Source organism: Eublepharis macularius, chromosome 2 (genome assembly GCF_028583425.1).
Source record: "Eublepharis macularius isolate TG4126 chromosome 2, MPM_Emac_v1.0, whole genome shotgun sequence".
NCBI lineage: Eukaryota > Metazoa > Chordata > Lepidosauria > Squamata > Eublepharidae > Eublepharis > Eublepharis macularius.
The window spans coordinates 54060738-54079183 of NC_072791.1; the positions used below are offsets into that span (position 1 = coordinate 54060738).

At 40.0% G+C, this 18446-nt stretch overlaps 1 protein-coding gene across 1 annotated transcript in view; it reads left to right on the forward strand.

The window, feature by feature from the left end:
- Window positions 1-7925, forward strand: part of PRKD1 (protein kinase D1) — a 153003-nt gene extending 145078 nt beyond the window's left edge. The window contains exons 17-19 of the mRNA XM_054971371.1: window positions 677-944; window positions 4579-4664; window positions 6947-7925. Coding sequence (XP_054827346.1) covers window positions 677-944; window positions 4579-4664; window positions 6947-7165 — 573 coding nt within the window. The 3' untranslated portion in view covers window positions 7166-7925. The remainder of the gene's footprint in view (window positions 1-676; window positions 945-4578; window positions 4665-6946) is intronic.
- Window positions 7926-18446: the final 10521 nt, after the last annotated feature.

The window sequence follows — 18446 nt, forward strand, 5'->3', positions numbered from 1 at the left end:
AAGTTAGAGAGATATCAAGCAGGTTAGACCTCACTTGGCCCTACCTTTGCCCTTAGAGGGTCTTGATAGCACATTCATCGACTTATTGCAATTGAAGTATGGGTTAAGTGATAACAAAATTAGGCCAATGTTTGGTTAGTAGTATAACACTGAGTTTCCTAACAGTGGAGAATGCTTTCTCCCCTCTGCAGAAATATATCCTATAATACCTGCAGTTTGGTACTTTGCAAGCATCCTATCTGTAACTGCAATTGCATACTTTTTTTCTTTTTGTCTAGCCCCAAACTCTACTGGTTCGGTGCCCGCTTCTCCCTCCCTACCTTTTTGCTTACACTATGTATATAGTGTAATACTAAGGATCCTCTTTGAAGAGTTTGCAGAAGTACTGCAGAAGGCAAAGGCAAAGCTTAAAGCTTGCGTTGCCAGTTTATGTTGAAGAGAGTCAGCTATAAATCAGCATGTGGAAACATACATTCAGCTATTAAGTTGTACTTTTTCGAACAAATCAGTCATTGTGTGGAATGTATATTCTTTGAATATGGAAACCAGTTGTTTGCACATAAGTAATATTAGGGACCTTTAAACATGCTTGAAACCATAACACTAGTATATACATATATATATATTAAAAAAATGTTAATTATAATATATTTGCCTTAACCTTTGTACCAAACAGGTGAAGCTTTGTGATTTTGGTTTTGCCCGTATCATTGGAGAGAAATCATTCAGGCGTTCAGTTGTGGGCACACCAGCCTATCTTGCTCCTGAAGTGCTAAGAAACAAAGGTTACAACAGATCACTAGATATGTGGTCTGTGGGGGTCATTATCTATGTCAGTCTTAGTGGTACATTTCCATTCAATGAAGATGAGGACATTCATGATCAAATCCAAAATGCTGCTTTCATGTACCCACCTAATCCCTGGAAGGAAATCTCTCATGAAGGTATTCCTTTTTTTCATTTTAGTACACACATACCATGAAAAAACAAACATGTGGCCTCCTATTGATGCAATTTTATATGAAAAAGCACCACCCAGTATAATTAACACTTTAAAATTTTATTTAGCAAATAAAATTGCATTATATTGCTAAACAAGTACTAAAAGTTTATTTTCAGTTCCCTTGTATGGTTAAAAAAGAAAAGAAAGATCCAGAAACACTTAATATTTTCTTTTTTTCTAAGGGACTTAATTGGGTAATATTAGAACAGTTTGTGTGTGTTTTATAAATGTATTTAGGATGAGGAGAGTTAACTCTTAACACTTTGAGAGGTTTAACCACCACCACCCCATTAACAACATTAGTTGTTAACTTCAAAGTAATGATTTATTCATCTGACAAAATAGGCTCTGGCTCCTGAAACATCATGAGCCACATTAATTTTCTTAGTTCTTTTGGTGCTACAAGAGTGGTAGCAACAGACAACATGGATGCACCTTTGGAACTTGAACAATTCTAGTGCCATTCCATGCTCTCACATATCCACACAAATCCCCACCTAGGGTGCATTTAATAACATTACAGATTTTGATAGAATATCAATGAATATCCACTAGATGTCCTGCACCAGGAGATGAACAGAGGGTGTGGCAAAGAGGAATGCTTGAAACCGTATATAGACAAGGAAGAAGCTATCTATACAAATAAAATTCTAGCTTGTGATAATGAAGTGCTTGAAGAAAGTGTGATTAATTTAAAGCTAAGATTTATAATGTAGGTGTGATCAATAGAGATGAAAGAACCTCAGATCCCTACTTTACCAGTAGGAATCTACCCTTTGCAATATTTGTAATGTATTCTTCAACCCACAGACTCTTCTCTTAATGCCACTGAGTCTAATTTGACTGCAACAAAAATTCTTGTCCTGGTTGGCTGATTGCACTTTTCCCATATTTTTGGATCATAAGCAGAGGCTTGCATGAGAAATTATTCTGTGGCTTCTGAAAGACAGTCTTCTCTGCCATGCCCTACCTGCCTCACCATCTCTCACTCCAGAATTGTTGCCTAATAAATTCAGACTTAAATCCAAGACTAGCTGTATGAGTGTCTGTGCTTGCAAGCATAATTATTTCAGTGCCCCCCCCATTAATGTCTCTGGATTTTTGCAATTTAGAAAAAAAAATTAATGATGGAGTTTATCATGATACCATACAGGATTTTTTAAAAAAATTGTTAGGCTTTAAAAAATTAACAGTGAGATCTACTTTTCTTATGGCTGCCTTTGTTTTATGGAGCTACCCAATCCCAGTCCAGAAAAGCAGTCCAGCAGGATGCCATGACTGAGGGTATCAAAAGCTGCTGGGAGATCCAGGAGAATCAACAGAGTCACACACCCTCTGTTCATCTCCTGGTGCAGGACATCTAGTGGAGCAACTAAAGCTGTTTCAGTCCCATATGCAGGCCTAAAACCACGTTGGAAAATAGCTAAAACAATTTTCCTCATCTAGGAAAGCTTGAAGTTGTCCAGCCACAATGCATTCAATCACCTTGCTCAAGAATGGAATATTTGACACAGACTGATAGTTGCTGAGGTCTTCTAAGCTTCCTTGGAAATGGATCCACCACAGCCTATTTCAAAACTGAGATGACCAATCAATCTCTCAAGGAGTCATTAACTACCTCTTGGACCCAGTTAACCAGCCACTCTGGCAGTTTTAAGTTGCCAGAAAGAGCAAGGGTCACAGAGGTAGGTGGTAAGCCTTAGACCGCCAAGGATCCTCCTGTCCACATCAGACTGAATAAACTGAAAAGTATCCCAAACAACTGGACTGGTCAGCACCCAGGCACCATCTGACCTTGTCTCTGCTAATGTAGAGTCCAAGTCATAATGGATTTTATCTGTAGTGTGCTAACAAAAATGGAAGTACTGACACCATCACTGAAATGGGCAGACATGGGGAGAGATACTCTGTCTATGCTGGAGCTTCTAAGCATTGCTTGATATTGCCAGGCAAAAAGAGGTTAGCAAAAAAAATAAGATAAAAAGCAAGATATATAGCAAATTTCACCATGGAACTGTATCTTAAGTGTTAAAATGTAATTAAGTTAGCACAAAATTTGCTTCTGTCTTTTGATTCTAGAACCCTCAACGTTTTGGTTTCTGGCCAATTGTTTCTTAGCTTGAAATGTACCTTTTGCATTGGTGACATTGACTTGAAAACATTCACAAGCTAGAATGCAAGGATAATGGGGGTAAACATAGATTTTTTTGGAACTATATTTTTCCAATACCAATTATATGAGGCTAAGAAAAGCTACATCTGAGGAATAAGAATGTGGCTGGGATCCAGCAAGCTAATGGTGTTCATGCAAATGAGAGAGATGGGCACTTCATGTTTTTTTAAAAAACTGTTTTTCTTCCAACAACAGTTCCTCAGACATCACTATAACAGGGGGAATGGATTGAGATTTGACAGGGGCAGAGAGATTAGTCAGAAAACCAACTGATAACTCCTGATTCATGTTCAGATATAGACCAGCATTGTATCCTATAAGTCTGTGTTAATTGGAATATAAGAATTTGTTATTTCCCCTCCAATATTGACCAAAAGCAGCTTATAGTACAATAGTAAAGTATCATCAACACAACTGAAGCAAAACAGGAGAAAGGGTGGGGGTGCCTTCTATAATGCAGAGCTGGTCTTCCTATCCCTCTCTCTGTAAACAGATCTTCTTGCTGGATTTAGGCTATAGGAGCCAGAGAGTTCTTGGGTTCATCCCAACAGGCATGCCTAAAGTACCTGTGGGCAGAGGAAGAAGAACTAGTAGCTGATAACTGCTAGGTAGCTGGCAGGATCTTCCACACTTCTTCCCTGTCCATCTAATCAAAATGCTCCTTTATCCATTGGCTTGCATCGTAAGCCTTGTTTCTACTTGTGCCCTCTTCCTTTGTTATATATATATAGACCTTCACTGTTGACCACATTTCTCTGGTGCTAGGCATTTTTCAGCTCATTGAAAGACTTTTGTTTGTCATGAGTGGAAATGCTTAGTATTGGAGGAACTCATTCCTCCAATAAGCAAGGCTTAGTTTCCAGGATCCAAATAATGGATGGGATGGATCCAGCCATTCTGCTCAGCAAAGTTTGAAGCCTTCTTCCAGGCTAAGGAGTCTTCTTGACACGTGGCTAACTTGGAGGAAGGCTTCAACCCTGGTTGAGTACAGTGCCTGGATTCACACCAGCATGTGAGAATATACACACCGTGCATGCACCTGGAACTTCATTTCACTTTCCATACTCCAAATAAACTAAAAAAAATCTCATATGTTTGGCAGTGGGAATTGCTGGAGATAAAAATCAAAAACATTCCATCCCAAATGGGAGAGTAGTATTGAGATGCTTGTATATTATTCTTTTCATCATTAAAGTTTAAGTTTCTTATTCTCTTTGATTTCTTTGTATACTTACTCCTTGTATGACTTCATATATACTAATTTTTTTTAAAAATCAGGCCAAGTCAACTAACATGGATTTCATAAATAAAAGGTGATTAATTGTGACTTGAAGTTTTGTTCCATACTGAGGCTCAAGCAGGTATTTGTCAGTGACGTTTTCTGTAATTATATTTCCCCCAGCTATTGATCTTATAAATAATTTGCTGCAAGTGAAAATGAGAAAACGCTACAGTGTGGACAAGACCTTAAGCCACCCATGGTTACAGGTAATGCTGTTAAATTTCAGGCCTTTCACCTTCTAGGCGTTTTTAGTCAGCTAGCAGAACCTGACTGGCTTTGTGACTGGTGTGTCAATCCCAAGCACAGTTATCTGGAACTCAGCAAGGGTTACAGCTCTGTATTGAGGCTGGTGAAAAGCGTGGAGGCACTAAAGTTGAGAAAAATTGGAAAGCCTTTTACCATATGCATCTTCCTGTTCACATTTAGCATCTTCATGCCACATTCCTCTTCCGAAGTGGCATCTTGCTTGAGCTGCCATGGAAATGGGCAGTGAAATAGAATAGTGTATACAGAAAGGAGATTTGTTGTACTTCTGTTACACTGATTTAAAGTTGACCATTCAGTTCTTGTGAACATACTTTTTCATATAATTAAGAGTTAAACTTACAGGATAGTGTCAGAGCCAATCCTCATGATTTGCATTTTAAAGGGTGAAATTAAAAAGGTTAGAAAAATTCAGGGAAGATAGCTTTATAGTTATTGTAGCAAGAAATCAGTATCAACCCACATTCATGTCTCCTTCAGCCCATGGAAACTTCAACATACCCACACATGTATACTCGAAAAGGCTTATCTGTTTACTTACTTTGGTGAAAAGCAATTCTGCAAATACAGTCCTCTGTACTATCTTCATGATTGCAGTGAATGCAAATGCCTCTGAGCACACAGGGATTCAGGGTATGAAGCAGAGCTTGTATTACGTTTTGCCTGAAAACTTTTAAAAATTTTCAGACCCAGTGGCTACTCATTAGGCATTTTGTTTCACCTTTGCCTTCTTGTGGTCTTGCTGGATGAATCTCATAGCGGTTTCTAATCCAGAGGCAGGAAAAACATGTAGAGAAAGCAGCAGCTGATGCCCTTGGAACTGCTGTCGTGGTATGGCTGTATGTATCCAGCAACCCTGTCATGCTGGAACAGCCACTATGCTGCAAAGTATTAAGTAAAGGATAAAGATACACAATTTCTGGAAATTTTGAAGCCATGAAGGGGAAACGGGAGGATTTGGAGGGAGAAGGCAATGGAAATTGTGGAGGAAATTGAAATGTCTTAAGTGTTTTCTTATCAATTTATTTTACTGCTTTCATAACATAAAATACTTCGTTTATCATTTAGCATATAAACTAGTACTACATGGTGTACTTATGAAATTTAAAGTATAAACACTGACTTTTTTACAAGCAAAATTAAAAATGCACCCAGTGGGCAGTATCCTACCACATGGGACCTCTGTGGAAGAACAGCCATGTGGGTTGGGGGGGCAGTTTGGAGTGAGGAGAGACAAGGAGTTGAAATCTCTCTTTCCTCCTTCCTGTTCTGTATGCACAGCTCCTTTGAAGAAAGGGGGCAATTTCAGCCCTTTGTCCCTCCTCAGTCCAGTTAAAATTATTCAAAAAGTGATCCATCAGATATTATTGTTTAATGCTGTAGATTGTTTTACATAAAAATCTTTACATTTTGAGTGAAATCAGGTCTTAAAAGGCATTTCACTTGTTCCAAAAGAACAACTAACAGGAAAAACCTCTTCTGGAGTCTACAACAGTTAGTATATCATTTATCAATTTTATATAAACAAAGTGATAGAAATGGATAGCTTTTAAAGCATATGGCCCATGAAGAACCCCGAAACTGGCTGAACAAATAGCTGGCGGGCCCGTTGGCCACTTTTCCTTTTGAACCACAGTCTGCACTTGATGTGGGATTCTCCTTCGTTGTATCTTTATGCCCGCAAAAAAAGAGAAAAAGAACTGATTTAACTATTTGGATTATATTGATAATCAACACTTACCTTCAATACGGTCTGTCAGGAGCTGGTTGTTGGACCCTGTAAAAAGGAAAAATTAGGTAAAAGTTATTGTTAATATGGTGAAGATGGCAATGCTTACCTCCAATATTGTCTGTTGATAGTTGGTTGTTAGTTCCTGTAAAAAGGAAAAAAATAGTTTATACTACGAACATGATATATAGATTTACACATATTGTAATTTGCACATATAGCACTTGCACTTTGTTTATATAAAATTTATAAATTATATACTGAGTAATTGTTGTGGTCTCTGGAGGAGGTTTTTCCTGTTGGTTTTCTATACATTATGGAGACAGCCTTATTTGTGGTTTGTGTTCCAAAAGAACAACTAGCAGGTGTGGGCTTGGGTCTTTAAAAAGTAATATATGACATATCCCTTATTTCTATTAGAATATCAAGGAAAAAACAAGCATTAATGGTAGTTTGTTTTAACGTAATTAAACGGATCATGCTTTCCTTCCAAAGGACTATCAAACTTGGCTAGATTTAAGAGAGCTGGAATGTAAAATAGGAGAACGTTACATCACCCATGAAAGTGACGATTCACGGTGGGAACAGCATGCAGGAGAAAATGGCTTGCAGTATCCAGTACACCTTATCAGTCCAAGTGCTAACCATAGTGAAAATCCTGAGCCAGAGGAAGCGGAGATGAAAGCCCTCAGCGAGCGTGTCAGCATCCTTTAAATTGCATCCCTTCTAATCTGTCAAAACACTGTGGAACTAATAAATACATACGGTCATGTTTAACATTTGCTTTGCAGAACTGCCATTATTTTCTGTCAGATGGGAACAAAGCTGTTACACTGTTACCACCATTGATGTATTGGAGTTGCCAAGACAAATCAACAGAAGCATTTTTATTTTGTGTGAGCAACTGTGTTATAATAACAAAAAGTTCCCAGAAACTCTCAACCTGTTGTTGTGGATGATTCCTGTTGAACCATGAGCATTCAAACCTATTTCCACTGTGCCTTTTCAGACAAATATTTCTCTTACTTGAGTCTCATTGTGTAAGAGGGAACATTTCCAGGCGGATCTCTGGTTTTGTGTGCACCGTTAGTGTTGTCGGCGTTTGCAAACTCTTGAAGAGTAGAATACTATTGCTGTTCTGTGAACAACTTTTAACACTTGGGATAAAGTTTGGGGATTTCTGTTTTATTTTGGTTTGCTGCAGAACAATATATTGAGATACTAATGCAAAACAAAAAGCATGTAATAAATTGTAAAATGATCTATACTACTGTATAGATTCAGACCAGATTCCCTTATGTACTGCTTACACAGACGTACATACTCAGTCCTATTGCCCATTAAAGCCTAAATGCCTTAGTAATGTAAATTGCAGCCTATGTTGGTAGTTATCCCCTTTTCTTAAAATATTATTCTGTAACATTTACATTTAGAAGCTGGAAAATGTGTATGTTTTGAATAAAATTCTGTTGAATTCTGGAATTTAAGTTATTTTATTTCGCTCAGTGAGTTGCCACATTTGATCCAGAAGTGTCTGTCAAATAATAATCATTTTTCAAAACAATAATGTGCTGTGATTCTGGAGGTAGTCTGTTTATTTAATATAAATATCTATGTTCTCTCACTGCAGAGTTCTCAAGGAAGTTTACAGAATGTCATTTTTTTTAGAAAAAACAACAATTTACAAACCTAAACCAACCAACAACAACAAAACTAAATCTGTCAACTAAACAGCAGAAACAATCAAGAAGGCAGTATGAAAACTCTGCAAAAGAGGTTGACAATAAGCAATGGTGGCCTGGGAAGGCAGAAAGGTCTTCATCAAGACCTAAAACACAGAATAAGCTCTGGGTGAATAGTACCAAGGAGACACCACAGTAGAGAAGTCCATGTCTCTGTTAGCTACTCATCTCACTTCAGATATTAGTTAGCAGCAGTCCTGTACAATTTACCCATGAGTAAGTGAAAGTAGAAGTATATATACAGCCAAAATCATGGGTTGCATCCTAAGCACAGATATTTGTAAGTCCAACTGAGATTAGCAAGGTTTATTTTCAATCAGTACATTTAATATCAGAATTCCAGCATATATTTAGCCTTACTGAACATCATAAATAGTGCCTGTGTCATGCCAAAGGCCACATGTGTTCAACATGAGCAAAGACTTTTATAACTTAAAGCAAGCAGTTATAATTCATTACTATAACTTCAAAGCTGTCCATCATGCCTAGGATCTTCAGGTAGTGCAGAATGTGGTAGACTGCCTTCCACCACCAGGAAGCATATTGTACAAATGCTAGGAGATTTGCACAGATCTCCCTAAAGGTGGTCTTGCATGGTTTCAACACCAAATCAATGGACCATCACAAATTTAACATCACAGGTCAAATCTGTATCTCTCATCACATGCAACATTTTTCAGTGGAATTGGTTCACTAATTCATCTGCCAGTCATCAGTTATACAAATACCAGGTATGATTGTACAAGCTATGATCCCTGGCTTTAACTGTGCTGGTTTTCACCTCCAATGCTCTGAATGTTTTAGCCCCTTCCTATATAAGAGACTTGTTTTTCCACTCTATGGCTCACTTCTCAGGTAAACTAAAACCATCATCTAAAACATACCACCTGCACAAATGAGCAAGCAAAATCAGGATTGGAGGCAGAATTGAATTTCTCATGTATAGTGACAGAATTTAGTGCCAATTGTCTCATAGAAGCATCAGAAGAACCCACAGGGAATGAAGGCTATGTGAAAAGCAACTGGTGGTGCAGAACTTTATGAAGGGGAAAACAAATAATCATAGCAAAGTTGCTAATACCGAAGATTAGAAGAGAAGAGGCTAGCAATGTGGAGGTAGATTAAATCAGTGTTTTCCAACCTGTGGGTCTCAACCCCAAAGTGGGTTGCAAACATGCACACACAATAATACAAGTTAACTATTAATATTAATTACTAACTTACTTCATTTATACCCTGCCTTTCTCTCCAATGGGGACCAAAAGCAGCTTACCTCATAAAATATGTGATAAAATGGAGATGAGAATGAGGTAAGTTATGCTGAGAGTGTGTGACTGGTCCAAAGTCACCCAGCAATGTCCTTTTTAATTATCAGAATACCTCTGAGCATACAGGGTTGTCTATCCCAGCCACTGTTGAATTTTTGTGCCCTTTTGGCTGTCTCCCTGATATGAAGCCTGCAACTCATGTAGGAGAGACAAGGAGTTGAAATCCTTGTCTGCAAGGGAAGTAGTTTGGTGATATGCCTTGGAAAGTCAAATTTTCAAATAGCACAGTGAAACTAAGCAATGTTTATCCCAAAAATACAGACATTTTCTGTAGAATTACTCTTATTACAAAAATGAACTATGGTACGTAGAATTTAAATTATTGGATTCACATTATTCAATCGAAAAGAATTAAATATTCAGACTTATTCTTTACACACTTAGTAACTATCACTAATATGATAGGTCTGGAGGTAGAGCACATTTAATATCAATGTATATTAAAATAGTTTCATTAAAAAAAAAATTTAAAATGTTATAACAGATTAGGTGATTGAGATTATTTCTCTTGAAGTTGCTAGACATCCTAAATTTCCAAACAAATACATTTTGAACATTACGGTTCCTGTCTGCTGAATTTTGTTTTAATGTGATTTCATAGTAATTTTATCTGAGCCTGCTTGCGGGGAGAGAGGACTATAAATGTAGTAGTAGTAGTAGTAGTAGTAGTAGTAGTAGTAGTAGTAGTAGTAGTAGTAGTAGTAAATACCTTGCACACTTCCGGAGATGGAAGGGCAGAACTGAGGTGACTTTGTGTTTTTTTAGAAATTTTGCAGCCTAAAATATTGTTCTGGGTCAATACATGTCTAACAGATTGTTTGGGTGAATAACAAAAGCACTTACTGGATTTACTTTCACACACGAGATAATGGACATGGAAGTTCCTGAACACTTAAAAATGTCCTATGAATATTTGACCATATTGCTGCATTTCTAATTTTGACACATTATACTGTACATTTTGAAAGTAATTTTCAGCTTCAAAATGAGGTCTTAATGGTAGTTGTAGTACCTTGTCTTCTATGGCAGAACTTTGTCTTCTATGGCAACAAGAATCAGCATGTTTTATGGAAAATATGGCCTTGATCACATTTTTGGAGGAGCATGATTCTTGACCACAATGATTCTTGGCTGCAAATACAGTTCAGTGTCCACAATGACTGCAAAATTTCAACAAAGCCCATGAGTATGATGCAACCCTCATGCACTGTTGGACCCAGAGCTACTGCTAGATAAGCAGGTGGCAGCTGTGGCTAATAGTGCCTCTTATCAGCTTCAACTGCTTAGTCAACTGCAACCTTTTCTGGGCAAGAAAGATCTGGTCACTATGGTACATGCCCTGATTACATCTAGAATACAATGCACTCTATGTGTAGCTGCCTTTGAAAAGTGTTCAAAAACTTCAGTTAGTATGTAATGTTTCAGCCAGGATGCTGACTGGAGTGCATATCACTCCAATCTAAGCTCATCCACCCTGCCTTCTAGTTTGTTTTCAGACATAATTCAAGGTACTGGTGCTGACCTTTAAAGCCATATAGGGTTTGGGACCAACATACTCCCTTATGACCCCAACCAACCACTATGGTTATCTTTGAAGGCCCTGCTTTGGGTGCCCCACCTTTTGAGACCTGGTCAGTGGCAATCCAGGAGAGGGCCTTCTCAGTAGTGGCTCTAAGACTCTGAAACTCTCTCCCCGGGGAGATTGGCCTGTCCCCTGTCAACCAGCGGTTGAAGATTGTTCTGATCGAGAGATATCAAGCAGGCCTTTAGATAGCAGGGTAGCCTTTAATTAACCTTTTGAATCAAAGCCTGAGAAAGCTGATCTCTTCTCAGGAAGAAGTCATAAACCAGCAAATGCCTAACTATTTGCTCTGTCACTCTGTGCTAGAGGAATGGCTGTTTTTCTAACCTTTGATGGCCTAATAAAATCACAGTGAAGTGTCCATGGTGCTGCCTGGCTGGGGTGTCATGGCAGGCACAGATAGAATGTTTTCTAACTCAGAATAGGTGTGTGGGGAAAATCCTTCTTGAGAGGAAGAATTTAAAAGATTTGTTGCACTTTGTGTGTGTTCATCGGAGTAAAGGAGATAGGGCAGTTTAATTTCCTAAGGCTCTTCTGATACTCACCTGTCCCAGTTAGTTAGAATGTCTTTTTTCTTCATATTAGTTGCTTAAATAGGGTTGCCAGGTCCCTCAAGTCTCCCAGCGGGAGACTGGGATGCTGGCTCCTACCTCCTTGGTGCTCTTGCTGTTGTGACCATGTGCATGCAAAGCATGCGTGCACTCCTGGTGTGAGTGATGACATCATTTCTGGGAGTGACGTCATCATGCTGGGTCAAAAGGCGTCTGTGTGATGATGTCATGCACGCCGGGTAGGGCAGAGAGAGCAGGCAGCTCTCTCTTGCTGCCGCCACCGGTAAACCGCTTGTTCCTGCCGGCACGGGCAGCACAGGGGCAGCGGCGGCTGTGGCAAGAGAGCAAGCTGCGGTGGCCATGGCCTGCTCTCTCTCTTGCTGTGGCCGCGGCCACCCCTGTTCAGCCAGCGCCGACAGGGACAAGGGGCATGGCGGTGGTGGCAGCAGCGAGAGAGAGAGCAGGCCGTGGCCACCACAGCTCACTCTCTCGCCGCCATCACGCCCCTTGTCCCTGCCGGTGCCGGCTGCACAGGGATGGCAGCAGCCACAGTGAGAAAGCAGGCCACGGCGGCCGCAGTAGTGGCAGTGAGAGTGGCGTGCTCTTGCAACCGCCGCCTGCTTTCTCTCTGCTGCTGCCACCACTGCCTGCTCTCATGACGCAGGAGCACACCCCACACCCAGGGGCACACCGTGCCACCTGGGGTGCGCCCCCCCCCAGCCAGGTAAGTGGGCATGGGAGGAGGAGGGTGGGATAAGGGGATCCCCCGCCCCGAGCAAGGGGATGGCAATCCTATGTTTAAACCTTCATGCCATGTCGTTTCCTTCCTTGCATATTCAGTGCTCTGAATTATATACAATACAATACAGTACAATAAAGATCTTGCTTTGATGAAGAACCAGTTATATCAAGGATTTTCTCACCCACGTGCCTAGTCTCTCGTGCATTGCTGGCACTTTGTGCATTCTCAGAGGCTCACCAGTTTCCAAACTGCTTGTTAGACAAAGCCTATTAAGTTTGGTGGTGGCAGCTGAAAAAAGTATAACCAAGAGGGAACTGTGGGTTAGCTTACCCAGATGCAGCAAACACCCCCCTCCATTCTCCCCCTGGCAATAACACAGACTTCTTTGTTTCACTTGGCATTTTATGTATGTATGTATGTATGTATGTATGTAATTTATAGTCTGCCTTTCTCACTGAAACTCAAGGCGGATTATATAGTGTGAGATTAGTACAATCAATATCAGGAACATGCCCATACAGTAACAAGGACATTTCCATACAGTGTTAAGGATCTTTCAATAACAATGTCATAGGATTTTACAAAGACGTAGCATTAGCAAGGATCCAATACAGAGTTGAAGAATTGCCAATATTTTAATTGTTGATTTTATTTTTTGTATTCATTTTAAATCCTGGCCTTTAATTGTGTAATGGTATATTTGTGCACAGATTTAATGGTTTTTAAGATGAGATTTTAATTTGTTTTAATTTGTTAGCTATCTTGGTGGCACTAGGAGATGGGGTAAAAATCTTGTAAATAAATAAATAAAGTGCAATTTAAAAAAAAATAGTAATTGAAACCACATTTTTAGAAGACGGAACATATCATACCGTCTGCCATATCTTGCATTATCTTTTTAGGTGTGCATCTATAATGTTTTTAGATTAGTGGTCCTGAAAAGAAATAAATGTAACACCTTTTTGCAGACGTACATCAAACAGATATACTTCTCAGAGACTTTTGACTAGTTTCTTGCTCCTTGCTGAGGTGCCTTCTGCAGCAATATCTCTTCCTAATGTGAAAAATTGTCTTAAACTGTGTATGAATGTTATGTGCCTTCAAGTTGCTTCTTAGTTATGGTGACTCTATGAAGTAAGGACTTCCAAAATGTCCTATCATTGACAGCTTTGTTTAGGTCTTGCAAACTGAAGGCCGCAGCTTCCTTTATTGAGTCAATCCATCTCATATTGGGTCTTCCTCTTTTCCTACTGCCTTCAACTTTTCCTAGCATTATTGTCTTTTCTAGCAAGTCTTGTCTTCTCATGATGTGACCAAAGTCTTAAGCTGAAGTGACATAAATGACAACAGCAAATATTAGCAATAACTATATTTAAATAAATATTAATCCATAAATACTGTATTGCTAAATTCTGCTTCTAAAATAGAGGATTTGCATATTTTGAAAGGAAAGATCAGTAGCAGATGTTTATTGCATAAAGAAGTGCCAACAAAAGAAGTGATAGATGTATTTAGATAGGAAGTTAACCCTATAGTACAGTAGAGACATTTAATCGCCATTTTCAAGCTGTTAAACTCTAATTACCAGGTCATTTGTGCCTCTGTCCAGCAAGCTAACTTTGCATTGCTAATCCTTAGAGGCAATGAATATGTTTCTCCATATGTGGAGAAACATATTCATATGTATCTTTGCTGTAGCTTGAAATATTTATGATGGGTTTATCAATATACTGATAGGTTAGATGGCAGGGTGAGGTAAGTTCTTCAATGAGGAATAAATGGAAGAGCTGTGGTTTATGGCCAATGTTGAAGTTATTTCACTAAGGCTACTGCTTGAAGCTGGGGGAAGTTAATTTATAATATCCCTGCACACATTTCCCAAACAAACACACCACTCTTTGAGATTTCTAAGAGGAATACTCTATGAGAATGACTGCTGCAGCACAAATTGACTCATTATCTTCTATTGTATTTGTTTTTGTTTAGAAACTCTCAAACTACAGAAAGCCAACTGAATCATTTCCCCTCTATAAAACTCGACAGGGTAACTTGTTTTTTGAAAACTTGTCAAGATTTGAGACTTTTACGCGAGGAAACAACAGCAATGTGGCTTTTGTATGGCTAATTTTACACAATTATTATAATTAAGTTAAATTTACTCTGACAATAATAGAATACATAAAATCTGAAAAAGTATATTAACTTCATTGTGTTCTAAAACTTACAAAACCTGTTTATCAGTGGAAGTTATACCTAAAGATTAAAACTGATACAAAGGGGGCTGCAAATTAGTATAATTTTTCAAAGGGCTGTAATTTGAATGAGATGTTTGCTTTTCAGCTCAGAAACTGGATGATATTTCATGGCCGAGAACTGTTTTGAATTACTCCCATGAAATGAGTTGGCAAGGGGGGAGGAAATGAGCTGAGCATAATGGAATATGTCTATTTAATATATTTGAATTTCAACTCTGATCCATCTTCTTTAAAATTGGAGCCTTGCAGCCCAGGATTTGGCTGATTAGTACATTTCTAATCTAATCTCTCTGCCATGGCCAGTGTGGCACAGTGTTTAATCAGAGCTTGAGAGATCAGGGTCCAAATCCATAACGCTTGTTGGGTGTCCTTGGGCTAGTGACTTGCTAAGCTTAACCTCCCCCACACAATTATTGTGATGATAAAATGGAAGATGGAAGAGCTACAAACTGTACTGTGTCAATTGGAGAAAGGTAGGGTACAAATGGTAGAGAGACCGTACTCTCCACTTAGTGGCATGCTCTCCACTTAGTTCCTTGATCCACAGTTTCCCTTGCTTCAAAATTTCTCACTTACCTATTTGGAGACTTCTTTCTTCTTCAAACCTTACCCCCTCATCTCAATGCATTCTCCATTGCTTGCTTATATATACTCTCTCTCTCTCTCTCTCTCTCTCTCTCTCTCTCAAATCCTTATCTCTTCCCCTTAGCCTTATAAAACAATCTGTGTGCATGAGAAAGGACTCCCCCCCCATTCGCCCTCCTTCCTCACTCTCCTTACTTTGCTAGCCACCACTATCCAAGCTCTGCTCTTTATTTCTCTACCCGCAGCTCAAGTCACAGATAAGGGCTCTGAGTGTGCATGTGTATGTGAACTGCTTCACACTCACCGTCCTCCCTGGACAGCTAACTGTCAGTAGCCCAGTCATAAATTTCTGGTCTCAGTGGGACTTTCCTGTTCCAGTAAGACTTTGCCCTATCATGAAATGTGCAGTGGGTCCCATATATACTATTCAGCACTAGAGATGGGCACGAAGAGCAATATGAACTAAAAAAAGCTACGAACAGCCCAATCACCTGTTCGCGAACAAGCTATTCATGAGGCCCCATTCTTAACGAACAGGTGGTCGTTGCAAGCCTCGTTAGTTTCTGTTCATCAAGCCAGACAATCTGGCACCTGCAATCAATTCCCTTGGCAATCAGAGGCAGGGATTGCCTGAACTCTGTCTGAACTCCTGCTGTTGCCCTGGAAACCCCAATCTAAGCCCAATTTAACTTGATAGGCAGGTCTTCCTTTCAAGTGTGGAGCTCCAAATTTGTTACAAGGAAGCAAAAAGCAGGGGGGAGGGGGGCTATTCAGCACCCTTTCTCCAATAAAATTAAGGTGCATGTCCCAGAAAACTTTACGGCATAACTCAGGATAACCAAATAACCATCTATCTCGCCCCTTCCAGGTGGGTGGGCATATGGTCATCTCCATCTTTCATTCGTCTCCATAAAGGAAACTCATCTCTTCTCAGCCTATGATCTGAGAAGTTTATGATTTCATTCCAGGAGAAAGAATGTTTTCTCTGGGATCAGGGCCTCATGGAGTATTCATTAAGGGACCCTACATCTCTATACCAAGCCTGTCCTCAGTAGGCAAGCTGAGAACATTGTTGAAAACATCTTGTCCTTCAGTTATATGTGACATGAGATCCTGATCATATCACTTTGATGTTACAGAAAGGGGAGGGGTAAGAGTGAACTTACAGCCCAGTCTAAGAGCTGATGGTTAAATGGCTTTAAGTATGTCACCCAACAAGCTTGGATGCATCAATGCTTCAAACATTTGTCACCACCTAGAACATGATCTAAGGTTGACCCAAGTGTCTGCTCCTGGGGTTCAAGGCAGGGAGAAAATCCCCTAAAAGGACACTGGCAACTTCCTCCCCCCCCCCCCCCACAAAAAAACCAAACAATCTTCTTTTTCTCATGATCTTTGGCAGAGGAATATAATGAATGGCATATGACGGAAAGCAGCACAGCAAGTCACTCAAAAATAAAGATCTAATTGAATTTTTTTTTTTTTGCTAAGCACACATAAATATGAAAATGGGAATTTGGGATGGGAAACAGAAATCTTAGAAATAACAAAAAAATGCAGTTTCTGTTAGAAATAACAATGTCTGGTGTACTGCAGCAGCAAGAAGTAAGAAGAGCCTACCACGCAGGGGGCAGCAAGGATCACTTAGTTAGGACAGTGAGAGTAGCACCTCTCTTGTTTCCTGGGGGTCATTTCCTTGTCTTGTCTCCTATTGGGCTAAACAGGGCAATATCCTGCTTCTTCTCTCTCCTGCCACACTTCTTCTCTGTCTCTGCAAGATGTAGTCAGATAGCTAGGATCTATCTCTCCCCCTTTCCCTCAAGTATGTAACTTCCTCAAATAAAGCTTTTGCCTCTCTGACCAGCTCGGCGTTTAATTCCGCAGCGTAGTTTAACACTCGCTCTAACAGTTTCTGACTAACTAAAACATACAAAGTTTGTCTGGTAGTGATACCTACCTCCTGGAAGTAGGTTAGGCAGGTCACCGATTAAAGTACAATGCACACACAGTAAAAAAAAAGGTGGCTGGACTCTGCCAATGAGCTCTCACCCTCCTAGACCATATTTTGGGGTTGTCTCTGGAAGGGATTTATTTTTGAACAATTACAAAGCATGTATATATGTTCTTTCCAAAAAGGTCCTGGCCAATAAATGCTTTGGCAGAACCATGTGTTTTATAATTGGCACTTTTAGGCTGGAGTGGAGAGCTTATGAGTAGAGTGCTGAGGACCTATAGAGTCAGGTCTCAAAGAGGTCAGATGAGATGAAACTTCCCCATGATGTCAAGGGTGAGATTTGCCAGGCCATCGTGGCAGCTGCCTGTGTGTCAGATCTAGGATGAAATGTGCCACATTCTGGATGGTTACATGACTTGCCAGTCTTGGAAGAATGGCATTTTGATCCAACTAAGATTCCCACACCTCCCCAACCCTCCCAAACAGTGTGAATTCATGACAAATGTTTCTTGGAGAGATTCACTGCAAGTATAGTACCATGCTGAGCATTTCCCCCCTTGTGAAGTAGCTGCTTGGTTATTGCCACCGAGATTAGTTCCCTGGAGGAAATGGCAGAAATGGAACATAGACTCTATGGAATTGTATCCCTGCTGAGCTCCCTCCCCAAATTCCTCCTTCCCCCAGCTCCATCCTTAAAATCTCCAGGAATTTCCCAAGCCAGACATGGCAACCCTACGGACCTCTTCATATTTTGCATCCCAGACCTCAGCACCTCTGCCCAGCACCTCTACTTCACTCTGCTCCTGCTCCTTACTGTCAATGATTCTAACTTCTTACTTTCTAAGCCCTGAGGATTTTAAAAGTCAACAGCTGATTAGCCATTATGGCTACCTGGACTTTTCCTAGTAAGGTGATGGCCTTGATTGTTACCTTTGCTCAGCTTCTCCAGTATCCCTCAGCCAGCTCAACACTAAGGAGAGCACTGCTCTGCTGCATCACACACACATGGGGAAAGCACAGCCAAGCCAAATTGTGGTAGAGTGTGGCTAGCTGGGCAGGCAAGGAGAATGCCACAACACATCTTTTCTTCCAGCTAGTTCTTTCTCCTTCCCTCCACCACAGGAATGGGCCCTTTTCTCAGGCTGTTTTGGCTTTCCAGTCGGCCTCTATGAAAAGTCCAATTGCTTTTTCACTTCCAGAAACTTCAGTGGCATTATTATATATGACAAGGAGAAGGGGGAGTGAAAAAGAAGCAT